At 47.5% G+C, this 23,886-nt stretch overlaps 1 protein-coding gene across 1 annotated transcript in view; it reads right to left on the bottom strand.

Moving 5' to 3' along the window:
- The window catches only part of TTLL11 (tubulin tyrosine ligase like 11), a 269,041-nt gene that overhangs the window by 32,043 nt on the left and 213,112 nt on the right, over window positions 1–23,886 (bottom strand). The window contains exons 7-8 of the mRNA XM_027556177.1: window positions 11,726–11,977; window positions 4,491–4,597 (exon numbers count right to left, since the gene is read on the bottom strand). Coding sequence (XP_027411978.1) covers window positions 4,491–4,597; window positions 11,726–11,977 — 359 coding nt within the window. The remainder of the gene's footprint in view (window positions 1–4,490; window positions 4,598–11,725; window positions 11,978–23,886) is intronic.

The following is a 23,886-nucleotide window of genomic DNA, read 5'->3' on the forward strand; positions in this document are numbered from 1 at the left end:
GAATGAATAAGTGCAGCCCTTTGGGACTGAGATTTCATGCTCTGTCTGTCTTCTGACTTCTTTCTTGCCAGTCCCTTTCTCACACAGCACTCACACCTCTGGCCAGGCCTGTTCTAGAACCCAGGGCCTGAGAATCCCTCGGCCCTGCACGATGGAGGGAAGGAAGGAAGGAGGCCTCCCTGGTGTCTCTGCTGACCTTTGCCAAGAGAAAAAAGCACCACTCAACCACAGTGGTCTTCTTTGGACATCCAGTAGCTTCCTGCATGGTTCTGAGAACGCGGCTGACTTCAGAAGCCCCTTCTCCTTGAGAAAAGGAGATGCTAGAGTGAGCTTCTTAGGGGGCACCTGGGCCCCAGCCTGCACCGGCTGAAACGGCAATGGCCCTGAGTCCACGGGCACAGACCAGCTTCTCATCTCTGGCTTTACTGTCTAGCCCACTGCCTATATGCTCCCCCACACCCTGCCTCCAGACCCTGTTATTTCCTTTCAGGAGTGATGGAAACAGGAGTATAAGCTCTGAGGGTGAAGGAAGGGGAGACAAGTGCACGGACCTGGTACCACCTCCCACTCCAGTTCTGTCTTCCATGGGCTCCGTGAGTTGACCTTTCCCTTACTGCCTCACAGGCTCCACCTTCTCCCCTATCACTGCAATGAACAAGCACCATTCTGTGGGGCCCAAGGTTGGGGATCAGGAGGCAGAAGGCTTGAGTTCCAATCTGGCTTCTGCAACTCACTGTCTATGGCATTTCAGACAAGTCACCTTTGTTCTTGGAACCTCAAGACCCTCCTCTGTAAACTGAAAGTGAAGTCGCTCAGTCATGTCCGACTCTTTGTGACCCCAGGGACTGTGGCCTACCAGGTTCCTCCATCCATGGAATTTTCCTGGCAAGAGTACTGGAGTGGGTTGCCATTTCCTTCTCTAGGAGATCTTCCTGACCGAGAGATTGAACCCAGGTCTCCTGCATTGCAGGCAGATGCTTTACCTTCTGAGCCACCGGGGAAACCTGTAAACCACGATCTGATTACACATCTCGAAGGTGTGGTATGAGCATTAGTGCTGATGTTTGCACACCGGAGGTGATCTCAAAACTGCAGTTCCTACTAAGGATTGTTGTTCCACACATCTGGGGGCTGAGGCAGGGCGGAAGGACCTCGAAGGTCCCAGCCTCGGATTCGCGCATCAGTATGTTCTAAAAATAAGCATTTTTTCCCCACCTCCTCAGCACGGTCAGCAGACGGAGAGACCCAGCAGACCCCAGAAAAACCTCACCCGAGCCTGTTATTGTGGGCAGCCCCTGTGGATTCCGCTTACGGGGAACAATTTGAGAGGCAAACAAAACATGAAAAGCTACTCAGAATTAACAATGGGCCAGATGGTAATGCTAGTTTGAAGCAATAAAACATGATAAATAGCTTCCTGCTGCTACTCCTGATCAATTTCAATATTTAATAATTCCACTGCCACCCCACCCCCTCATCTGGCCCCCTCCACAGGCTGCTGTGATAACGACCCGCATTCAGCTCACAGAGCAAACACTCCTTCACTTTCTGAAGGTGTCAGCAGAAAGCTGGCGGCCCGACTGTCAGTCCGTCCTCGAGATAATTCAACTGCCTGCTTCTAAGACACTCCATCTCCAGCCTCTCCTGGTTGCCGGGGAAGGCTGGGAGGGAACTCCGACGATGGAGATGCCATGGAAGCAGGCAGTGGGTGTTAGTGTTCCCTGAGTCTTGCTTTTGAATTTAAGAAAGGGAAGTGGTAGGGAGCTGGGTGGTCCTCTTACTCCAGGACCAATTAGCAGGAGGAGGAGGCAACCAGAAGGGGATGACGGCAGCTTGGTCTTAAAGCCTTACCCACTGGCCATGCTTCTGAACCTCAATCTCCTTCTCTGTATGAAAGAGAGAATCACATCTACTCACAGGAGGAGTCCAGCCTGTGCTGCATGCGTCAAGTGCTGGGCAGCATGCTCTGAATGTGGGAAATGACTTGCAGCAGGAAGCATCATTATCAAACATGAAGCCAATTAGCAAATGATGCCCCAGCACCACTACCCATGGGAAGGGCTGCTGGTCCTTGTGGTCAGGGAGCTGTGGCCAGGGCAGACGTGGGGTGTGGGGCAGGAACTGGCAGGGAGCACCCAGGGTTCTCCCCAAGTGGAGCCTACAGGCCTTGAGACCCTCTGACACAGGGCATCCCAGAGAGCAGGTGATGCGGGAGCCGTTTACGGAGGAGGAAATGGACAGGACGAAGTGAAATGACTTCTCAAGCTTACATCATATGAAGTGGCATCATCAGTTTTAGTCTGGGTCTTCCAACCTGCCCCCCAAACCCCTCTGATTTCACATCCTCGCTGCCCCACTGCAGGAGAAAACTGCTCCCTGAGACCACCCCCACTGCATTTTGTCCCTTTTGCAAGGAGGCAGCCGTGGGCTTGCCATCACCTGAGCTGTAGGTTACTAGGCTGTGAAATGCAAGTGGTAATACATACTGCACTGGTTCACAGGGACGTTTAATGAGGGAATATGCATGAGAGCCTGCTGTAATTTTGTGATGAGCTGTACAAATGTCAGGTATGGTTATTACGACTTTTTAGGAAAAAATCCTCTGGGAGGAAAAAAATCAGAAATTCATCCACCAAAGGGTGGATTCTTCTTACCGAATCCTTCACTGGTCCCACATCCTCTAGGGCAGTGGTCCCCAATGTTTTTGGTACCTGCGACTGATTTCGTGGAAGACAACTTTTCCATGGATGAAGTGGGGGGTGGTTTCGGGATGATTCAAGGACATAATATTTATGGTGCACTTTATTTCTGTTATTATTACATCAGCTCCACCTCAGATCATCAGGCAGTAGGTCCCGGAGGCTGGGGACCCCTGCTCCTAGGGCATTAAGATCAAGCTCTTTGGTGTGACCTTCAAGGCCTCGACAGTGCCTGCAACCCCATCTCTGCCCCTTCTCCCTTCCCTCCTTGTGGCAGACCCTCCAGGCTACTTGGGGTGACCTGAGCCTTTTACCTGTGTCTCTGCCTAGGCCGGGCAACACCCCCGCAGGAGGGGACTGTCCCACTCTGTCCCTCAGCTGATCCCACTCCTCCTTCTACAAGAAGTCTTCCTTGGGTCCCCCCCTTGCTAAGAAGCTCTTCTGCTGGGCTTCCTGATAGCCTCTCTGTGCTTGCCTCCATCCTAGCATGCAGCACCCTACCTACTGCTGCATTCTCATCTGCCTCCCAGCTCTACAGCCCCTCCCTTCTGGGTCAGAACCAAGTGCTGTTCACTCCAGTCTATCAGCAGCCTGGCCCAGCTTATGTCCAAGAACTGTGCACCGAGGAACCAACCAACGAGTAAGTAACCGTTCCCAATATTAATGGAATCAAAGCTTTAGCCAAAGGATTCCAGTGGTGGAATTAAGAATTTGGGCGGGCACAGCCTTGCTAAAGTTACAATACTTTGACCACCTGATGTGAAGAGCCAACTCATTAGGAAAGACTCTGAGGCTGGGAAAGATTGAAGGCAGGAGGAGAAGGGGTTGACTGAGGATGAGATGGTTGGATGGCATCAATGACTCTGAGGACATGAGTTTGAGCAAACTCTAGGAGATGGTGAAGGGCAGGGAAGCCTGGTGTGCTGCAGTCCATGGGGTCGCAAAGAGTCGGATATGACTGAGCGACTGAACAACAACGGCCTTGGTAGCAGAAGTCAGAACCGTACTTCTGAATTCAGACTCAGTCCAATCCCCTTAGTCATGTCTAGAGCGGGCGGCGTAACCAAGACTTCCCAGGACAGGCCCCCACCCCACCCTATATCCTCTGTCTGCTTTTTGTTTGTAGAAAAACTTTAGTTGCCTAGGTCTTCCCCTAAGTTCCAAAGAGTAATTTTAATCAGAGAAGTGAGAAAATGCAGAAACAAAGGAAAACAGTCAAGCACGACAAACTAATAATCGTGAAGCCATTAAACAAAGTCAAGGACCTTTAGTTCCTCCTCAGAAGGGCTATAGGTAATATTCTGAGCCATATCCATTGAGCTGTTTTACTGAAACCCCCACCAGGTGAAAAAGTTAACTGCATGCCACCCACAAGCACAGAGACCCCAGACAGGTTGGAACCTGAAGGTTGATGATGTGGACTCCTGATTAGGTCACAGCCAACCAATCAGAAGAATGTCCACGAGCTGATCATGGATGGACCCTGCCACTCTCTCCCTCACCCTGCCTTTAAAAACCTTTCCCTGAAAACCAGTGGGGAGTTCAAGCCTTTTGAGCTGCTTGGACCCCTCACTTGGCCTACAGTGAACACCGCACTTTCCTTTACCACCACCCTGAGTCAGTAGATTTGGCTTGACTGTGCATGGCCAAACACACCCAAGTCTGGTTTGGTAGCAATAAGATGATCATCCTCCTCCCCCAGCCTGACCCTTAAGAAGAAGGAAGAGAAAAGGTACTGCCCATCCCTGTCTGTCCTCCCGCAGGACATGAGGGAGGCTGGTGATGAGGTACCTGAATCCCGCTGGTCCATGGTCATGGAGTTCCACCTCCTCGTGATGTCGATGTAGAGGATGTCCACCGCGGCCATGGACAGGCTGCTGCTGCTGAGCTTGCAGCTCCTGCCCAAGATGGGAGAGGACACGTCACTGCCAGACCCGAGCTGACCTGTCCTGCCTGGCCTCCGTGCCTTTGCTTGGGCTTTGTTCCCCTCCTGGATGCTGCCCCACCCCCACCCCCGCAGTAGGAACTAGCGAAGGGTGACTGGCAGCAAACCATTCACTGCCCTTACAGGTTCCTGTAATGTGTTCATAAGGGCTCTAAAGGGCTGGGAAGAGGAGGGACTTTAGGATGGCAAGTCTTGAGTTGAATCTGGCTCTGCCACTTAGGAGCAAATGGCCCTGATTAAACTAGTTCCCCTTCTTAAGCCTCAGCCTCCTGACCTGTTAACCAGGCAGTCTTTATTACAGTCACTGTGGGCAGGCACGCTGCAAAGAGCATGATTTGGGCATCAGACAGACCAGAGTTAAAATCCTGGCCCTGTGGCTTCTTCTAGCTGTGTGACTGTGGACCATTGCTTTGGTGCCTATATTGGCTGGTCTCTTAAATGAAGAGGATAACACCCGCTCACACGGCCGCTGTGAAGACGACATGAGGTTGTGCATCCTGGGGCCTGGCACCTGGTTGGGGCCATGACAACTGCTGATTTCCTTCCTCATCCCTCTCTAGTTTCCCTCTTTCTCTGCCAAAGCTAGAACCATCTCAGCCCTGTCGGAGGCTACCTGAGGCTGACCTTTCAGTGAGGGGCCCTGTCCACTCTGGAGAAACGGGGCTCACCAGTCAGAGCATCTGGGTATGAGGACGAGGGGTCTGTTAGAATGGAGGCAGAACTCAGCTGGTGCAGAGGCACCACCCTTTTGAAGCGGGTCGTGCTGGGAGGGGAATCCCCACCCAAGCTGGATTTGCCCTGGGAATCCTGAAAGCTACACCCTGGAGCCAGCTATCTGTTGGGCTGAACCATATTCCACGTTGCTATCAACCTTCCAAACGTGTCCACGTCCATCGCCCCAGCTAATGATAAAGTGGTTCTTTGGTTTCCCATTTGTCATCATCTCTTGGGTGAATAGCTCCCTTAGGAACCTGAGAGGCTAGGGGTTGATTGGCAAGCAGGACTTGGGCATTCCAGGGGACCCTCTCCAAATCCATGCACACCCCTGGCTTGACTGGGTGGGTGCCCAGCATGGTGCCCAGATGAGGCTGGTGCTCCTTAAATGCTAGGAACCTCCTGGCCTCTTGCCTTCCCTCCCTCTTTCCATCCCTCTGGCCCGTCTCTCCTTTCTTCCCCGCCTGTATTCCTCAGGCCATCAATTCACATCCTGCTTCCTCCTGAGCTCCGCTCTGTATTTCCATCACAAGTCACCGTGGCAGACTTCAAAGCACATTAGCGCAGTTATTGAGCCCCAGTAACAACATGTCAGTGGATGCAGAGCTTTTCACGTCACCTGTCACCGAGATGGCTATCTCTATTGGGTCCTGCCAGGGACCCGCTCCAGTCCCTCCCAAGGTATTCTGAAAACCCGCGCTGTTCATTTCCCAAGCTTAATTAGAAGCAGCTATGGGTTTTCTCTAATTATCATGTCTGTATTCTCTGGACTACCTGTTCCCCACAGGACAGGCACTCTGCCTGACTTACCCTGTGGGTTAATAGAGTATAAAAAGGGAAACAAGACTGACCACTGGAATACAGTTATTTTTTTCCTGACAAGCAGAAAATAGAAGTGTCAAATCTTGAGTAGGAGCTGTAATTTACCAAAGATGATTCTCCATCTATCCCCTTTCCAAGGTAACTTGTTCTCCCTAGTGATACCTGGAAATACAGTTGATCATAACATCTGCACTGGGGCAGGAAAGGGAGGGATCCATGCTGGCTGCAGTTGACATGAAATGTTTGTGAGAGTTCTGATTCTGTAGGCACTTTCTTGGGCACCATCTGTGTGCCAGGCTCTTTCCTGCTCATTAGCTCTCTGGAGCTTTATAACGTTTTATGAGGGAGGTGTTCTTAGACCCATTTCAATGCTGGGTAAACTGAGACTCAAGAGAAGGGACATGACTTGCCCAAGACCACACAGCTGGGATTCACATCTAGGGCTCCCCTGGAGGATAGAGCTGTGGACTTGGGAACTTTGGGAAGAAGTGGCGAAGTGGCCCAGCCCAGAGCTGCAGGAAGAACCAAGATTCCAGAGAAAGAGTCTCAAGAAGCCCAGAAAGGCTGGAGCCTCTAGAGAGGCCCTGTTGGGACACTTTGGGATATAAGGCTGGGGGATGGGGTAAGACAACCAGGATCACTAAGTTTTCCTAGGTTTGTCCCCACGGTCACAAATGGACTCAAGCAGGGAATGTCTTCAAGGGATAAGACTTTGGAGTGAACTTTTCATCCATCCATTCTCAATACAGAATTTATTTTGCGTCTACTATGTGTTAAGTGGTATTCTGGGTCCAGTAAGTGACACAAAGCTTGGATCCAGATGAGTCTTGGATAAGCTCTTGGACGGTAGACGTCATCTCACAGTCTGGGATAAAAACCTGAGGCCTTGGTAGCTCTTGATCATTTGAACCATTTCCCCTTAGGCCCTGGGAGGCAGTTCCTCAAATTACTAATGAGGGGTGGGATGAATTCTTCAGTGGAGGAGAAGTCCAGGAAATACAGTAACATGAGGAGCCAGAAAGATTCCTAAGAAAGGATGGGCTAGAAATGTACATGGTAAAAATGAGCTTTGGAATCAAATGCACATGAGTTTGAATCTTGACTTTGCTATGTGACCTTGAGCAGGTCATTGATACCCTGCATCTGAATTTCCTTATTTGTATGACGATGTTGTGACTCACTATACAAAGTTATTTTAAGGACTAGCTCAGTGCCTGGCACACATGACGGCTTTCAGCCTTCCTTCATGATGCAGAGCCAGTTTCCAGAAAGGATTTCGGGGTTTTTTTGTTTCTTCGTTTCTTTCCAGAATCAGGAGAACACGGGTGCACAGGATGAGAATCACCAATCGTTCGAGTTCATTAGGAGTCTAAGATTAGAAAGATTTGAAATTATCATCCCCATTTCCTCTCAACAACTACTGACATCTCATGGGAAATTTAGAAACCAACTTTTTCCACTCCGTAAAATCCTATTTATAGAATTTCTTTTGTGTTCATCCTTCTCTGTGAAAGAAAAGATGCTTATTTTTTTTCCTGGAGAGCTTTCTGTAAGGTGAAAGTTAACAAATAATCAGTATTTGTTTAAAAAAGAAAAAAATAAACACTGTCTAAACACCTTGGCTGGTGGGGATTGGGAAAGGCCACTTTGGTTTATAACTTATCTATTTTTAAGGGCTATTGATATCCCAAGCATAACGTCTCATGATATTACTGGAAAGAGATCATCACGGGAACAGAGGAAATTTTCAAAGTCACTGAGGAGTTAATGACAGAGGGGGAGGCAGGGCCCCCTGACACTTCTGTTCCAGAACATTCTCACACACCCTCCTGCCTCTCAGAGAAGAAACCTCCCCCCCTCCCCCTCCACAGCTACACATTAGGAAGCATATTAATATCTCCTTACGAGAAAAGGCAGCGGAAGGAGGAAAAAAAAAAAGGCAAAAGAGAAAGCAGTTTTCTAATTTAGAAGGTGCCTGGGATTAGAAACCACAGAGAGGGGTGGGGGGTCTCCAGGCAGAGCGGCCGGGAGCGAGGCGAACGCTCGAGGTATGGAGAAGCTGCCTCCATTTTCCAGAAATAAACTCCGGTTTTGGCGAACCATTTCATCTTCGGGCTGCGGAAATGGAAACCGCAGCCTGTGCCAACTGATGTCAGATTCCGATGGAGGATACGTCTGAGAAACGTGTTCTTAGTGAATTACACAGAAAGCTCCGCAAATGAGGAACCCGATGGGAGGAAAATAACAAAAATGCATTTCCCTCAGAGAAAGCTGTCAAACTGAAGGAGCAGATCATTTCCATTTCTCAGAAAAAGAGATGTCTCCACACCTCAGCAATTATCATGAAATTAAAAAAAATAAAAGGTGCTTAATTCACGGTGATACTTGCTACTGTTATGTGCCTCCTGAGGAAATGACACGACAAGCTGGTTAGATAGAGTTAACTCTAGACAAGAGGACGACAGTTCATTATTTCTCATTTCTTGGCGGAAAAGAAAAACAGAATACGGCCAGACTTGCATTAGCATAATTCACTCCTAAAACTGCTGATCTATGCAATACATTATGAGAGATGGTCACTGGAAATAAATTCAATCGGAATGTTTATTAGTTCGTTCCCTCCAGTTCTCTTCCAGGAACTTGGAGAGGAAGAGTGGGTAGGACAGATGAAAGCCAAGTTCAACTTCTGCCGTTTGTGTGGGAGCTCAGAGAGGAGGGTCTCTAGCCAGCAAATATGTCTCTAGCATGGTGCTCCAGAGAAGGGCACTTGGTTTGATTTAACATATGGCACAAATATTATCAATTCATAATGAAGTGAAATTTAAATCTAAGTGGAAAAGACAGAATAGTTGTTAGCAAGAGAAAACGCTCACTGTCAAATTTAGCTGGCAAGACGGAATATATTCAGATACAAATCTGAAAGCAGAGAAGATCACCTTTTACGACAAAGTTGCTGTGGGATGTCTTAGTACATTTTTAAAGGAGAAATGTATTGACTGTGGTGAGATGTGTTCTTCGTGTCTTCCTTCATCCTTAATTACCCGGGACGTGTGCCGGGGGAAGTGCTGAGGGAGGGGAGAGGGGCTCACTGTCTGGGTCCCTCTGCTCCAGCTGCCTCTTCTCCCCCTGGAAACATCGTCACCTGTCACAGTCACCACAGCTCCCACTAATGGCACTCGGCCACAGATTGGGAAAGATGGCCCCAGGACCTGCTGGTTGCTAACATCACGTATTCGAGTTTTTTGTGCAAACACTCTTAATTAGAGAGAACAAAGGGATGGAAGAATCATAAAGCCTCTCACACAGAGACCCAAGTTCTAGCAATATCCCTGATATCATCCAGTTCCCGTCTGACTGCCTTTTAAGAACCTTCTTTGCTAGAATGGTTCTCAAATCTTTGCAAGAATCTCCTTTTCCAGATTGTGTATGAGCATAGCAGCCCTCTTAATATATACCTCGGCCTCTCACAGGTCACATACCGGTGCACCTGATGGGCAGTCACGCTTTGGTTGAACCCCAAATAATTTTCTGAATCACCGACATTCTGTATATATATGAACTGAGATTTCACATAAACATCGGTATTTCTAGCTTCTCTAGAAAAACCAGAAACTCTAGTGATACTGTTCCCCAACAACCTTTCTTTGTGTCGCAGTTCTGCCCTCCTCATCCTTGTAAATCCCACTGGCTGGTTTGTTTATCCTTCCTGCCTGCACTCTCCCCCCACCCATCCCTCCAGGCAACTGAGATGTGATTCCTGTAGTCTGTCATCTTTTCAAATCTCCCCTGCTCTCTCACAGCTTCATAGCACTGTATTGACACCAGGAAATAAAAGGAAGCATCTGACTGATGTCTTTCGCTCTTCCTTCCTTCTTCCTTTTTCCTGCCTGGAATGTGACCATAGTGGCTGGATTTTGAGCAGCCATCTTGTAACCATAAGGCAACTCGGAAGCTTGAAGCACATGCTCAGGATGGGCAAGCAGAAAGACAGAAATTGGGGAGTTGATCACATTTCAGAGTCATTAACCAGCCCTAGAAGCCCCACTGCCAAGCTGCCTGTTACATGAGAGAAAATTAGACTCACTATTTAAACCACCTGTAGATGGGTATCCATTCCTACAAGTCAAATGTAGTTCCCAAATGAGTCAGAGAGTATCACGTCAGGTAGTTTTCTCAGGGAAATAACAGTACAGGCCTGTTGACTTTCTTGAAAATTCCCTCTGCCTCTTGGAAATAATAACCACAAGACTCCCATTTCACAAACAGCTCCTGTAAACCAGGCAGTGGGCCAGATCCTTTATGATCTAATACATCCATCCCAACCTCATCACAACCCTGCGAGGCAGGAGAGATGATTACCATTTTACAGATGAGGGAACGGAGACTCAGAGAAGACAAGGGATTTGCTCAAAGCTGCACAGCTATTAAGTAATGTGCTTGGCTCTGAAGCCAACCCCCCAAGCCTGTGTTCTTTCCACTGGGCTTTCTTCCCACCTGAAACTAACACAAAGCCCTTCTCAGAATCACTGTGTGAGGATGACTTCAGGTTTATTGAGACGGCAAAAATTCCTGCTGATGCTTCTGCATGCTATCCTATCAGGAGTATCAGGGGGCTAGAGTTAGAATTTATAAAATTCGTTTAGAGTAAAGCACACGGCAAAGCGGTCTAATTATTTGCCTTCATGAATAAAACTATGAAGAGGGTGACTTTGAGTTACTAGATAGAAATATTAAAACCAATGATGAGGTAAACAACAGCAACATTGAGCTCTAGCAGACAGTTTCTCTGAGTTGTATAACATACAATCCTAGGGCACTGGTAGTTTCATCCCCATTTTCTAGGACCATCGAGGTTCAGAGACCGTCATTAACTTACCCAAAGTCACACAGCTAATAAGTGCTCCTGTACTGCCCTCAAAGTGCCCTAGGGGGTACAGGCAAGTTAATGAATAATCTGAGGAGGTTAGGCCTGTTTTGTAGGATGTGGCAAAAGCACAGTTTCTTTGTCTTGTGCTTCATGCAAATTTTGTATTATACTTCATAATATAACCACATTATTTTTATGCTAGAACAAATGTATTAAATTATTTATCAACTGAATTATTTAACTTTTCTCTCCTGAAAATGACACTTTGGAAAGATAGGCCTTGCTTCTCTGCTGTGGCTTCATAAACGCTCAGCACTCAGCCATGCACCCCTGGGAGAACTTCACCCAGTTTAGGAAGCGCGAGATCTGTCTGAGTCCAAGGGGCGATTATTCATCTCTGGTCTCAGGGTCCTGCTCAAGGTAGCCTGGAATTGTTTTTAACCACAAGCACAAGGTTGTGAATGCTCTCACATCTGTAGCATTCATTAATTCGTTCAACGAACAAGAGTGTACTATATGCCAGGCCCAGTGCCAGCTGCTGGGCCAATCCCAACCCAGTGGGGCCCAATCTGGCGTCACAGATTCTCCCAGGGGCAGTCTGGGAGAAGGGGCCAGCCAGATGTCAGGCTGGTCTCCAGGCTGCCTGAACCCCAGCCAGAGGGGGCTGGTCTCACTGACCTGATGAAGGTACGGAAGCCTGTTGGTCCCAACTTCATCGTCCCCTTGATTCCCAGGAAGCGGATAAACAGGTTTGCCATCCTGTCCACCAGGCGCAGGTAGTTGAACTGCTTTGCATACTTGGGGAACACCTGCTTGAGGCAGATGGAGGGCAGGTGGGCGTCGGGGTTGGCGTTGCCCTGTGAGGTGCTGGCCAGATCGCTGTGAGGAGGATTTTCTTTTGAGGCTAACGACTTCCCCAGCAGCTGAGACCTGTAACACACAAGGAGTTAATAATAGAACCAACATTTAGAGTGGGTTTGCACACAGAACACTTTCTCTTGCAAATTCTCCTTTCCTTTAGATTTATAGCAATGGCAGGCGGTGGCGGGGAGTATTATTACTATTCTTTTAATTAATTAGGCTGTGCTGGGTCTTAGTTGCAGACCAGAGATCGAACCTGGGCCCCCTGCACTGGGAGCCCAAAGTCTTAGCCAATGGACCACCAGGGAAGTCCCTATTATTACTATTCTTAATGTACAAACCAGAGAATTGACCTCAAAGAAGCGACCTGCCCAAAGAGTCATACCTGTATATACCTATGGTATATATATATGATACCTAATTCATGTTGATGTATGGCAGAAACCAACCCAATATTGTAATTATCCTTCAATTAAAAAAAATAAAATTTTTTAAAAAGTTAAAAAATAAAAGTGACCTGCCCAAGCTCACATGGCGAGAAGTTGGGCCCAAGACAGAGTCACGGGACAAGAGATGTACACTTCCCCTGTTTTACCATCTTAGTTTCCCAATATGGACAACTTCCTTTCCTGTACTCATGATTCAAGAGAATACTCAATTATGAAGGAGTCTGGGTATGGTTTCAAATTCCTACTTATGGGTAGTAATTGAATAATTAGGAAATATAAAAATCTCATTGAGGGCTGGCAGGAAGCCATAGGCACAGTTCAATGAACAATTTGCAAAGATACATCAGTTACCCAGTTCTAGGAATAGGCACAATTACGTTTTCTGGCTTAACTATTTTCTTATTTGGAACTAGTACAAAAAAAAAAGAAAGAAAGAAATGATTAGAGTGTTGTGATTCCTGTCTGGATATTTTATCCTGAAATTTTCCTGAGAGTCAAGAAAGTTCACAACCACTCACACTCAGATATGCTCCTCCAGCTGGAATGTTCTCACCTGTAGACCCAATGATCACCTGTTTACCTTCCAGGATGGCCCGCAGGTACCTCCCACTGACACGGCTATTTCCCCTCCTCCCCAAACCTGCATTCCCCGTCTCCTGGAAGGTCACCACCATCTGTCAGTGACTCAAGCGGGAAACATCAGAACAAACATCAACCCCTTCTTCTCGCTCTGCCTTCGCAGCCTCCCTAGTGTTTCCTGGAACCCGGCTCACTGTTCCCACTCCCCTGGCCTTGTCTGTCCTCTCCTGGACTCTGGCAATAGGGCCTCCAGCCTCCATCCTCCACAAGGTATCCGAGGCCACCTTCTAAAACAGACCTGGCCTGGATGCCCACTTCTAACACTGGTCATCTTTGAGGTTCCTGAGCGCCCATGTGATCAAGTCCATAGCCTCCCTCTGGCATGCAAGCCCCTTCTTGGTTTCCTCTCTGCCCTCCTCATTTCTTGTTACTGCCCTGGACATGCTGTACCTTTCAAGGCCTTGACAGCTGCCACCGCCCCAGCCTGCTGCCCTCTGGCCTGGCCTGGAGGCAAAGACTCGCGCTTGCTGGACACCCAGTTCCCTTCCACAGGCAGTGCCCAATCTGCACCTGCAGCTCCGCTTCTTTCTTTGTCTCCTGTCCTGCCCATAGCTGATGGGGTGAGGGTGGGGGAGGCATAACCCTTTCCACCTGTGTGTCCATTCCAGAGACAGAACCCTTGTAATGGGGAAGAACAAATCTGACTCCATATTGCATCTGTTACTTTTAATTTAGCCTTTGTGTTCTATTGTTTTTGCTGCAAGACCATCACTAAAGGGATGTTGCCGATAAGCTTAAATGACACATAACCGTCCGTCTCTGGGAAGGCTGTCTCCCATGGAATGAGTGTCAAGCTAAAATACCTTTATTTAGTTCACAGGAAACCTTCTGACTAGGCCCACCTCTGAATGGCTGCAGGAAGGAAGAAGTTAACACACCCCCTCTGGGGTCTGACTGGAACCAGGACTTTAGCCATTCCCCTTTTAGTATTAAAGGAAGCCTGAATTCTAACTCAGGGAAGATGGCTCTTTGTGATGCCGGTCCACCATCTTCTCGGTCTGCTGATCTTTTGAATAAAGTCACTATTCCTTGCCCCAACAACCTGTCTCTCTATTTATTGGCCTGTCGTGTGGTGAGCAGTATGAGCTTGGACTCAGTAACACCCTGAGTACGGTGTACACAGCCAATAAATACTGTCCAACTGGCTAAGAGATCCAGGAAAAAAAGAGCCGCATCCCACGGCACTGAGATCAATACCAAGGCCATTTTCTACTCTTCTTTATTAAATGGCCTCGTTCTCAGAGCTCCCACTTCCAAGCATGCCATCAGTCACCAAGTCAGGCTATCTTAGTATCTTCGTACCTGCTTTCTGACTTAGCCTTTGAAGTCTTCCTCGGCCCTGGCTGCCTGGCACATTTCTGCTGCACTTTTGGAACCAGCTCGTCTGTTCCCTTGACCACACTGAAGATCGTCTTTCAGGTCCACTCCGGGTCCCTTGGACGTCTGCATTTCTCGAGTCACATGCACTGTATTTGCTTACGTGCCAATCCCTCTTGCTATTTTGTGAGCTCATTGAAGGCAAAGGACCACATCTTATTCAACCCTATTTCTATAGGACTTGATACGTATTAGGTGCTTGGGAAATGTTTCACTGAATTCATTGCATTGGGAAAGTGTGCTTTCAATAGCAAGTGAAAGTGTTAGTCACTCAGTCATGTCCGACCCTTTGCGATTCCATGGACTCTAGCCCGCCAGGCTCTTCTGTCCATGGAATTCTCCAGGCAAGAATACTGGAGTGGGTTGCCATTCCATTGTCCAGGGGATCTTCCTGACCCAGGGATTGAACCCGGATCTCCTGCACTGGAGGCAGATTCTTTACCATCTGAGCCACCTTTAATAGCAAGGTAAGCGTCAAATAAAATATCAAGCTCATGATGCTTTGTATCTACCCCATAGGCTCGTTTAAATAGGAAAGCAGTTCGATAGAGAAACAGTGTACTTGACTACTCTGCCAAAATGGACTTTTGTTCATGCTGGTTCAAGGAGCCCAAGTCTGAAAGAGAACCCCCTGGTGTGAATAAAGGGTCTGTAAGCTATGGTTCCTTCAAAGTGGGTCTCAAAGCCAGGACAGGCAGAACCAGAGCAGCTCAAAACCCCTTCTAAAGTTCAACGGTGTGGATGGTTCAAGGAAACAAACGCACCCTCCTACAAAGGGGAGGGACCTGACTCCTCCAGAGAGCACTCGCTCCCGGGGGGTGGGGTGGGGTGGGGGGAGTGGGATGGGATGGGGGTGGGGGGTGCAATTTCCCTTCAGCTAAACTGGTTTTTATCATCACCTCCTTGAATTTAAGACTGTAAATAAAAGTCAGGTGGTTACTCTTCAGATGAAATAAAATGTTTTCACATTAAGGTTACAAGAAGAAAGATATGAACAAAAAGCAGCCGCGTTACCGGAAATGAGCTCTTAAATTCCTGGATAAGTGGCAATCACTGACTTTATAAGCACTCATTAAGTTTTTGTTAAAGGAGATTTTGTTGAAGGAAATGTACGGTTTGAATGCACTCCATGACAAAGAAAACGGGCTGAGAACTCTTCAATCAACAGAACTGTCCCACTTTGGCGATCTCATTTGCTCTTCTCGAAACATGTGCAGTCCGAAGTGGTTTCTATACCCCTGTTCCAGATGGAGAAACTGAGGCCCGGTAGGGTGAAGGGGCTCTTTGCCCTGGCTGAACTGGAATTACATTTCAGTTCTCCTGACCAGGCACTTCCCACTTTGCTGCCCTGTTTTTCCAAAGCACATCCTGGTTCACACTGAGGGTTACAAAAACCCAGAGGACTGTTATTTATTTTTTTGTTTTTAAGTAGTTTTTTTTTAAATTATAATAATCATTATGCTCTTTGTAGCCATGTTGAAAACTGTATAAAGGGATAAAAGGAATCAGAATCATTTGCAATCCCACAGTTCAGGGATAAACACTAATGTTTTAATTTTTTAATCTGTATTTATAAGTTAGGATCACACCATGGGTAGTTTAAATCCTTTTTCTTACACTTTACCATTATATCATGTTTTCCTGTGGCCTTAAGCGTGTTTTCATGAGCATAACCTCTCATGGACATAGGCATGTGCTAAGTTGCTTCAGTCATGTCTGACTCTGTGGGACCCCATGAACTATAGCCCACCAGGCTCCTCCGTCCACGGGGATTCTCCAGGCAAGAATACTGGAGTGGGTTGGCATGCCCTCCTCCAGGGGATCTTCCCAACTCAGGGATGGAACCTGAGTCTCTTATGTCTCTTGCATTGGCAGGCAGGTTCTTTACCACTAGCACCACCTGGGAAGCCCATGTAATATTCCATATTATGTCTGAACCAGAATTTAATCGGCCATTCCCCCCTCAGTCAGATATTATCTACATGGCTTGTCTTTGCTCAATAAGAGTCTGGTGACATACGTCCCCTAAGCCATGTGATCCCTCCCAGAAACATTATACATTATAGCTAGAAACAGCTTTGAGATCATTCTGTCCAATGATGTCATCTATTTTGTTGTGGTCTAATGCACATAACATAAAATTCACCATTTTATTTTTAAATTTTTCTTGCTCTATCTCAAGACATGCTAGCTCTTATTTCCCAACCCAGGAATCAAAACTGCGCCCCCATGCCTTGAAAGCATGGAATCTTAACCACTGGACTACCAGGGAAGTCCTCAGATTCACTATTCTAAAGCACACAAGGCACAATGTTATGCAAACCACCACTTCTATCTAGTTCCAGAGCGTTTTCACAACGACGTCATTTTAGAGGAAAAAAAAATGAGTCCCAGGTAGACAGGACAGTAGCACTGGTAGGTCATCTGACTGCCAGATCATTCATCTGGGGTGGTGGCCGGAGCTTGGGTTGCCTGCTGAGGGGGACCCCACCACCTCCAGGGCACCTCTCAGGCTGGGATGGTTTCCCGGACTGCATGTCAGAGGCTGTCTCCCTCCAGTGTCTGCAGCCTGCCTCCCATCCCACCTCCAGAGCTGCCCAGAAGGAGTCTGCTTTCTCCGTGACAGCCTCTCACATTTCCTTCAAGGGTTGTTGCACTTACTGGGTGATTACTATTGCCCTTCCTTCCTGAATTGCAATTAATAACCTCAAGATGAAAAGGGCCCTCAAAGCCACAGATATTTTCATGAACTTGAAACCACAAATTCAGGCGGAAAGGGTTTTACTCAACTGGAAGAAGGCAGTAAAGATACAACTGATACAGAAGAAGAACTAAAACACAGAGAAATGGTATTTTGCTCCAGATAATTCCAATTATCACATGGAGATCCAAGGTATCACAAGTACTGTAAAATCCTGTTTTTAGTTAATAGCATTTTAATGGAAAAGTCAGACTTATGAAATAGAAGTGACTGGTAAAGAAAATATAAATCAAGCTTACTAGTCCTTTGGGGCATTTAAAAACAATTGAATTTGGTGTATCTTTGATTCACTAAAATAGGGGAAAGAATCCTGTAATGTTTTATCTATTATGGTTTTTCAAATAAAATGGAGTTTTGCTTTATTAAAACTCCTGTGAAAAACCCCCTACCACCATTCTGTCTGAAAAGAAAATCACTAGTATTTATCGGAGACCCACTCCTGGGGCTTCCCAGGTGGCGCTAGTGGTAAAGAATCTGCCTGCCAATGCAAGAGACGCGGGTTCAGTCCCTGGGTTGGGAAGATACCCTGGAGGAGGAAATGGCAATCCACTCCAGTATCTTCCCTAGGAAAGTCCATGGACAGAGGAGCCTGGTGGGCTACAGTGCACAGGATTGCAAAGTTGGACATGATTGAGCGACTGAACACACTGTACACACTCGATGTCAAGCAGCTTACTTGATATATTGATTTCATTGGTTTCTCAAGACAATTCTGCAAGGTAGGTAGAAATTAGCCCCATTTTACAGATTAGGAACCTGAGGCCCAAAGAAACTCGATACTGCCCAGTCTTGCCCAATTCCATAAATCAATAGGGGAATCAGAATTTGTCCTCAAGGACTTCCCCCAAAATCCAGTGGATAAGACTCTGCCTTCCAATGCAGGGTGTGTTGGTTCAATCCCTGGTTGGGGAATTAAGATCTCACAGGCCGTGCAGTGTGGCCAAATACATAAACAGAACTCTTTGGAAAAAAAAAAAGATTTTGTACTCAGGACTATCTCAGTACACACCTGAGGCTTTGCTCACTACATAACTCTTGTGAAAATTTGATTTAAATCAAACCAAAGACTTTTCTTTGTTGGCAAAGTAACGTCTCTGCTTTTCAATATGCTATCTAGGTTGGTCATAACTTTTATTCCAAGGAGTAAGCGTCTTTTCATTTCATGGCTGCAATCACCATCTGCAATGATTTTAGAGCCCAAAAAAATAAACTCTGCCACTGTTTCCACTGTTTCCCCATCTATTTCCCATGAAGTGATGGGACCAGATGCCATGATCTTCGTTTTCTGAATGTTGAGTTTTAAGCCAACTTTTTCACTCTCCTCTTTCACCTTCATCAAGAGGCTTTTCAGCCCTGGGATTTCCTTGGAAGGAATGATGCTAAAGCTGAAACTCCAGTACTTTGGCCACCTCATGCGAAGAGTTGACTCATTGGAAAAGACTCTGATGCTGGGAGGGATTGGGGGCAGGAGGAGAAGGGGACGAAAGAGGATGAGATGGCTGGATGGCATCACTGACTGGATGGATGTGAGTCTGAGTGAACTCCGGGAGTTGGTGATGGACAGGGAGGCTTGGCGTGCTGCGATTCATGGGGTCGCAAAGAGTTGGACACGACTGAGGGACTGAACTGAACTGAACTGAAAGACTTTTCTTCTGATGTTTAAACAATATATATATATATTTTTTTCTTGTAAATTAACAAAATAGGAAGGTAAATAATGAAAGAGCTAGTTTCACAGAAGATGCTTGAGTGCTCTCAGAGAAATAATTCCCCTTTTTTTTTTAGTGAAGCATCTCTTCAATCATTTATTCATTTATGAACCACTTCCCTAGCTCTTGTCTGTCCCATTGGCCTGGGTTACACAGGTAAGGTTGACACAGTCCACCTTGCTACCCAGAAGCATGTGACCCAGAGTTGGAAGACTAGACCCATCCACAAACAATGTCTGAGCCAGGTGAGAGTGGCTAGGTGAGCATCCAGAGATGGGACCCGGAACATATGGAAGGAGGTCAGTTTAGGGGTCTTAGTCATATACCTATTAAAAAGCAGAGATATTACTTTGCCAACAAAGGTCCATCTAGTCAAGGCTATGGTTTTTCCAGTGGTCATGTATGGATGTGAGAGTTGGACTGTGAAGAAAGCTGAGCGCCAAAGAATTGATACTTTTGAACTGTGGTGTTGGAGAAGACTCTTGAGAGTCCCTTGGACTGCAAGGAGATCCAACCAGTCCATCCTAAAGGAAACCAGTCCTGGGTGTTTATGGGAAGGACTGATGCTGAAGCTGAAACTCCAATACTTTGGCCACCTGATGTGAAGAGTTGACTCATTGGAAAAGACCCTGATGCTGGGAGGGATTGGGGGCAGGAGGAGAAGGGGACGACAGAGGATGAGATGGTTGGATGGCATCACCGACTCGATGGACATGAATTTGGGTAAACGCCGGGAGTTGGTGATGGACAGGGAGGCCTGGAGTGCTGCGATTCATGGGGTTGCAAAGAATCAGACACAACTGAGTGACTGAACTGAACTGAACTGAGTCAGATACATGAAAGGAAGCAGGTCTTTATAGGATCTCGCATGTTAAGACTATCAAGCTTGGACTTGGCCATGTAGGAGATGACAAGGTTGTGGTGGATTTGGGGGAGAAGAGTGGCAAAATCAGAAGTTCAGAGAAGAGGAATGAGTCTGCCAGAGGTATGTATGCTGAATCGAGGGGGCAGGGGGTTGATGATGTAAGGAAGCCATCAGAACATTCAGGGTCAGTGATTCTGAAAGCATGGTCCCCGGACCAGCAGCACCGGCATCACCTAAGACCTTGTTAGAAATGCACATGCTTGCCCCCGCCCCAGACCTATGGCCTCAGAAACTGTCTCAGCAAACCCTGTGGGTGAGTGTAATGAGGAGTGAAGTCTAAGAATCACTGGTCTAGGTGCAAGAAGATGGATTTGGTGTTTGATCACAGGGGACAGAAAGGGAGGGAAGGCCCTGGATCATGTTCCCGGGCAATCCTGTGGCTTGGCAGGAGAACCTGGTGGGCAACGAGGCTGGGCTGGCAAAAGGAGGTCGGCAGGTTCCTTTCCCCACCGCTCGGCCAAGTTGTGTCCCCTCAGCCCTTTGGGGGTTTCAAACGCACATTGGCATTCCAGGAGAAACTGCCAACCATGCATCAGAGAAATCCCTTAAATTAGCCTGGCAGCTAATTTAAAGAGTTGGAGGCTGAAGTTACTAAAAATAAACATAACTACCATGCAGCCTGGCTCTGTCATTTGATAAATCTCTTCCATCACAGAGGCTCAATTTGCTTGATGGTGATGCTATCCTATTTGAAGAGAAGGCGATAGATGGGTGAGGCATGTGTTTCAGACTGATGAGGAGAGGGACTTAATGAGAGATCTGGCTGATGTTCCAGTCCCTGTAAGACCTAGATCCATGCTGGGTCTGTTCCCACTGGCTTCCCTTTATGCAACGTTCCTCAGAATGCTCATCTGGCCACTTTTGAACCCCCCAATCACTTTCCTCCATAGCACATTGTAACATCAACACCAAAACACAACGGTGATGATACCGGTTATGTGCCAGGGACTGCCATTCTAAATCATTTAATCTCGATAAAATCCTATGCAGAAGGTATTGTTATTCCCATTTTACAGATGCAGAAACCAAAGCACAAAGAGAGAAACTAATACGTTATAAACCCCAGATACAGACCCAGGCAGGCAGGTGCCAATGTCCTTGTTTCTAACTACTGCGCTATGCTGCTTCCATACACAGGGAGTTATCAGGCACTGAGTACCTGAGAGTCAGGTGGGTTATTTGTAACATCTCATTTGACCCTGGCAATCATCCTTATGAATTAGGTATAATAATAAGTGGCTCCATTTTGCTGTTGAGAAATGAGCTTCAGAGAGATTAGGCTACTTTTCAAAGGTCACTCAGCTGTTAAATGGCCGAGTGATATTTGAATAAGGATCTGCTTGAGTTCAAAGCCCAGGCCATTTCCACTCCATCATGTTACAACTCAGTGTACTGATGAAGTCTCATTTTCTCCTCCCTTACAATGGAGGTCACTTACTTACGAGGGAGAGTGACTGGGTGGGTGGCAGGGGGCACTTAGTCTAAGCCTAGTTCAAACTTGTTGCATTCTTTATAATCAAACGCACAGATGATTAGACCTCCAGATGATTCTGCTGCAGCGGAGTGGGTAGGTGGGTGGGTCTGTCTGCTTGTAACTGACCGCAGTATATGTGACAACCAGCGTCTATCAGAATGGGGCTGTTCTGACTGTCCAACAAATCAAGCCCTGTTTCACAGTCACAGGCCCACACAAGTCACTGATGCACTGCTTCGTTGTGTGTGTGAATGAACAGAGGCCCCCAGCGACAACAGCAGCGGACTAGGTCCTCTTCCCTGCTTGGGATGAATTCTCCGAGGCACCAGGCTGGGGTGCTGCAGGAGCATCCTCCTGTCGGGCCAGGCAATGAATTAACAAAAGAACAGACAAGTAGATTCAGTCTAATCCCCCCTTTCCCACAGACCCAGAACTTGGGCTGTTTCCAAGCTGGAAGTGCCTTTAGGGTCACCAGGCCCAGCCCCCTCATTTTGCAGATAGAGGAACTGACAGCTCATTTTGCAGGGACCACCCCGCCCCCAATCCGATTCTTTTCCAACAGGGCTCTCTCTGCTCTGCCCCTCTGCCCAGAGCAGGTGTCTTCGCCCCGGTTCCTCTGGCTTTCTTTGTCTTGGGCATGGGCAGTGAGAGTCAGTGAAATGCACAGTCACTCAGGCCAAGGAGTGGGGGAGATGCTGCCAGGCAGCTCTGTCCCATGGGCACGGGTCTGGGGAATCAGGGTGTGGGCTCTGGGGATAGTCTTAGGCATCGTTGGAATCCCAGTTCCATCATTTTAAGCAGGTCATATAACCACAAAGCTTCAGTATCCTCTTATATAAAATGGGAAAAATAATAGTACTTAAAAGCGGCACCTAACTTATGCGTGCGTGCGAGCTGAGTCGCTTAGGTAGTGTCAGACTCTTTGTGACCCCAAGGACTGTAGCCCGCCAGGCTCCTCTGTCCATGGGATTCTCCATGCAAGGATACTGGAGTGGGTTGCCATGCCCTCCTCCAGGGGAATCTTTCCAACCCAGGGATCAAACCCGCATCTCTTATGCCTCCTGCATTGGCAGGCGGGTTCTTTACCACTAGTGCCACCTTGGAAGCCACCTAACCTATAGGACTAATGTAATTATAGAGAAAATGGATACACGCCACTTTGATTATAATCACCAGCCTCTTTATCTCCCATGTGTCATCATCTGGAGAGGCTCACTGCCGAGTCCCCAGCCTCAGTGGGAGAAGTCCACACATACCTCCCGGAATACAGGGGGATCGAGCATTTCTTTAACAACTTTTGGACGTTCTGCCCCACTCCCAACCCATGTAACTAGACACCGGCCTGTCCTCGTGTTCCTCGGACTGCCCAGAGGCTGTCTGGGGGATCTTGCTGCAGGCGGCCTTCGGTCCAATTGCACCTGCCCTCTGTCTGAACCTAAATACATCCCTCCTACATAAGTGAGTCTCATTTTCTCGGGCCTCGCTGGGTGACGGCCCTTCATCTGATAGCCTGGCTCTCAATGACCGTGGTCACAGAATCACGAACGCAGAAATGTTCGCTGCGCCCCACAGAGAGCAAAAGTTAAACGAAGAGTAGAAGGGACCCTAGTGATCCACTCATCTCAGTTTCCTTTTGAAATAATGTTGGAAAGTCCAGGCAAAGTCCTTTGCTTGAGGGGTGGCATCAAGTGAAAGGTGGTAGCAAAGGCAGGCCCAGTTCTCCTGACTTCCTGCTCAGAACCTTGAAAAAAGAAGAAAGAGAAGGGGAAAAAAGAAACCCAACAACCCTACACCACTGTTAAACTAAAACACCAGAGTGGCCCAAACTCTGATTCTGAATGAGAAGCTTTAGACTTGCCCGACCACACTGGCAGGAACGGAGGAGAATCATTTTGCCCCAAGGGCTGCAGAACTCCTCTTTAAACCCACTAAATAGTTGGCCGCTGTCTTTGTGAATGACTGGACTTGTGCTTAGCTTTCCACTGGATCCCGGAGGAACAGTTTTCAGATGACAAAGCCTGGCCCACACGAGCTGCCTAGGCGCTCTGGGCAGGGCCTTACTCCCGGCCAGAGAGCTCCAGGCCTTGTGGGTCTGATCACTGCCTGCTTCGCCTGCCTCATCATCCAAATTCCACATCCATGCGTGCTAAGTTGCTCAGTCATGTCCGACTCTTTGCAACCCTATAGACCATAGCCCTCCAGGCTTCTCTGTCCAGGGGATTCTCCAGGCAAAAATACTGGAGTGGGTGGCCATGCCCTCCTCCAGGGGATCTTCCCAATCCAGGGGTTGAACCTGCCTCTCTTACCTCTCCTGCATTGGCAGGCTGGGTTCTTTACCACTAGTACCACCTGGGGCATCCCTCCCTATTTTTGTAAAGGCTTTTCCCCAAATTATCCACATGAGAAACACTCATCCTTCAAATCTGAGATTCCAGGTCACCCTTTTCAAAAAGCTTCCCATAACTTCCAGAGTTAAATGAACCATGCCTTTACATAGGACTTACAGGCTTTGTCCATCATCATCGTTATCATCATCATCACCATTGTTTTTTCTTCCGAGTCATTATCACAATTACACCTACATGGTTATTTGTGCAACCGTCTCTTTGATGCCCGTTTCTCTCACCCCAGACTAAAAGCCCAG

Source organism: Bos indicus x Bos taurus, chromosome 11, assembly GCF_003369695.1.
Source record: "Bos indicus x Bos taurus breed Angus x Brahman F1 hybrid chromosome 11, Bos_hybrid_MaternalHap_v2.0, whole genome shotgun sequence".
Taxonomy (NCBI): Eukaryota; Metazoa; Chordata; class Mammalia; order Artiodactyla; family Bovidae; genus Bos; species Bos indicus x Bos taurus.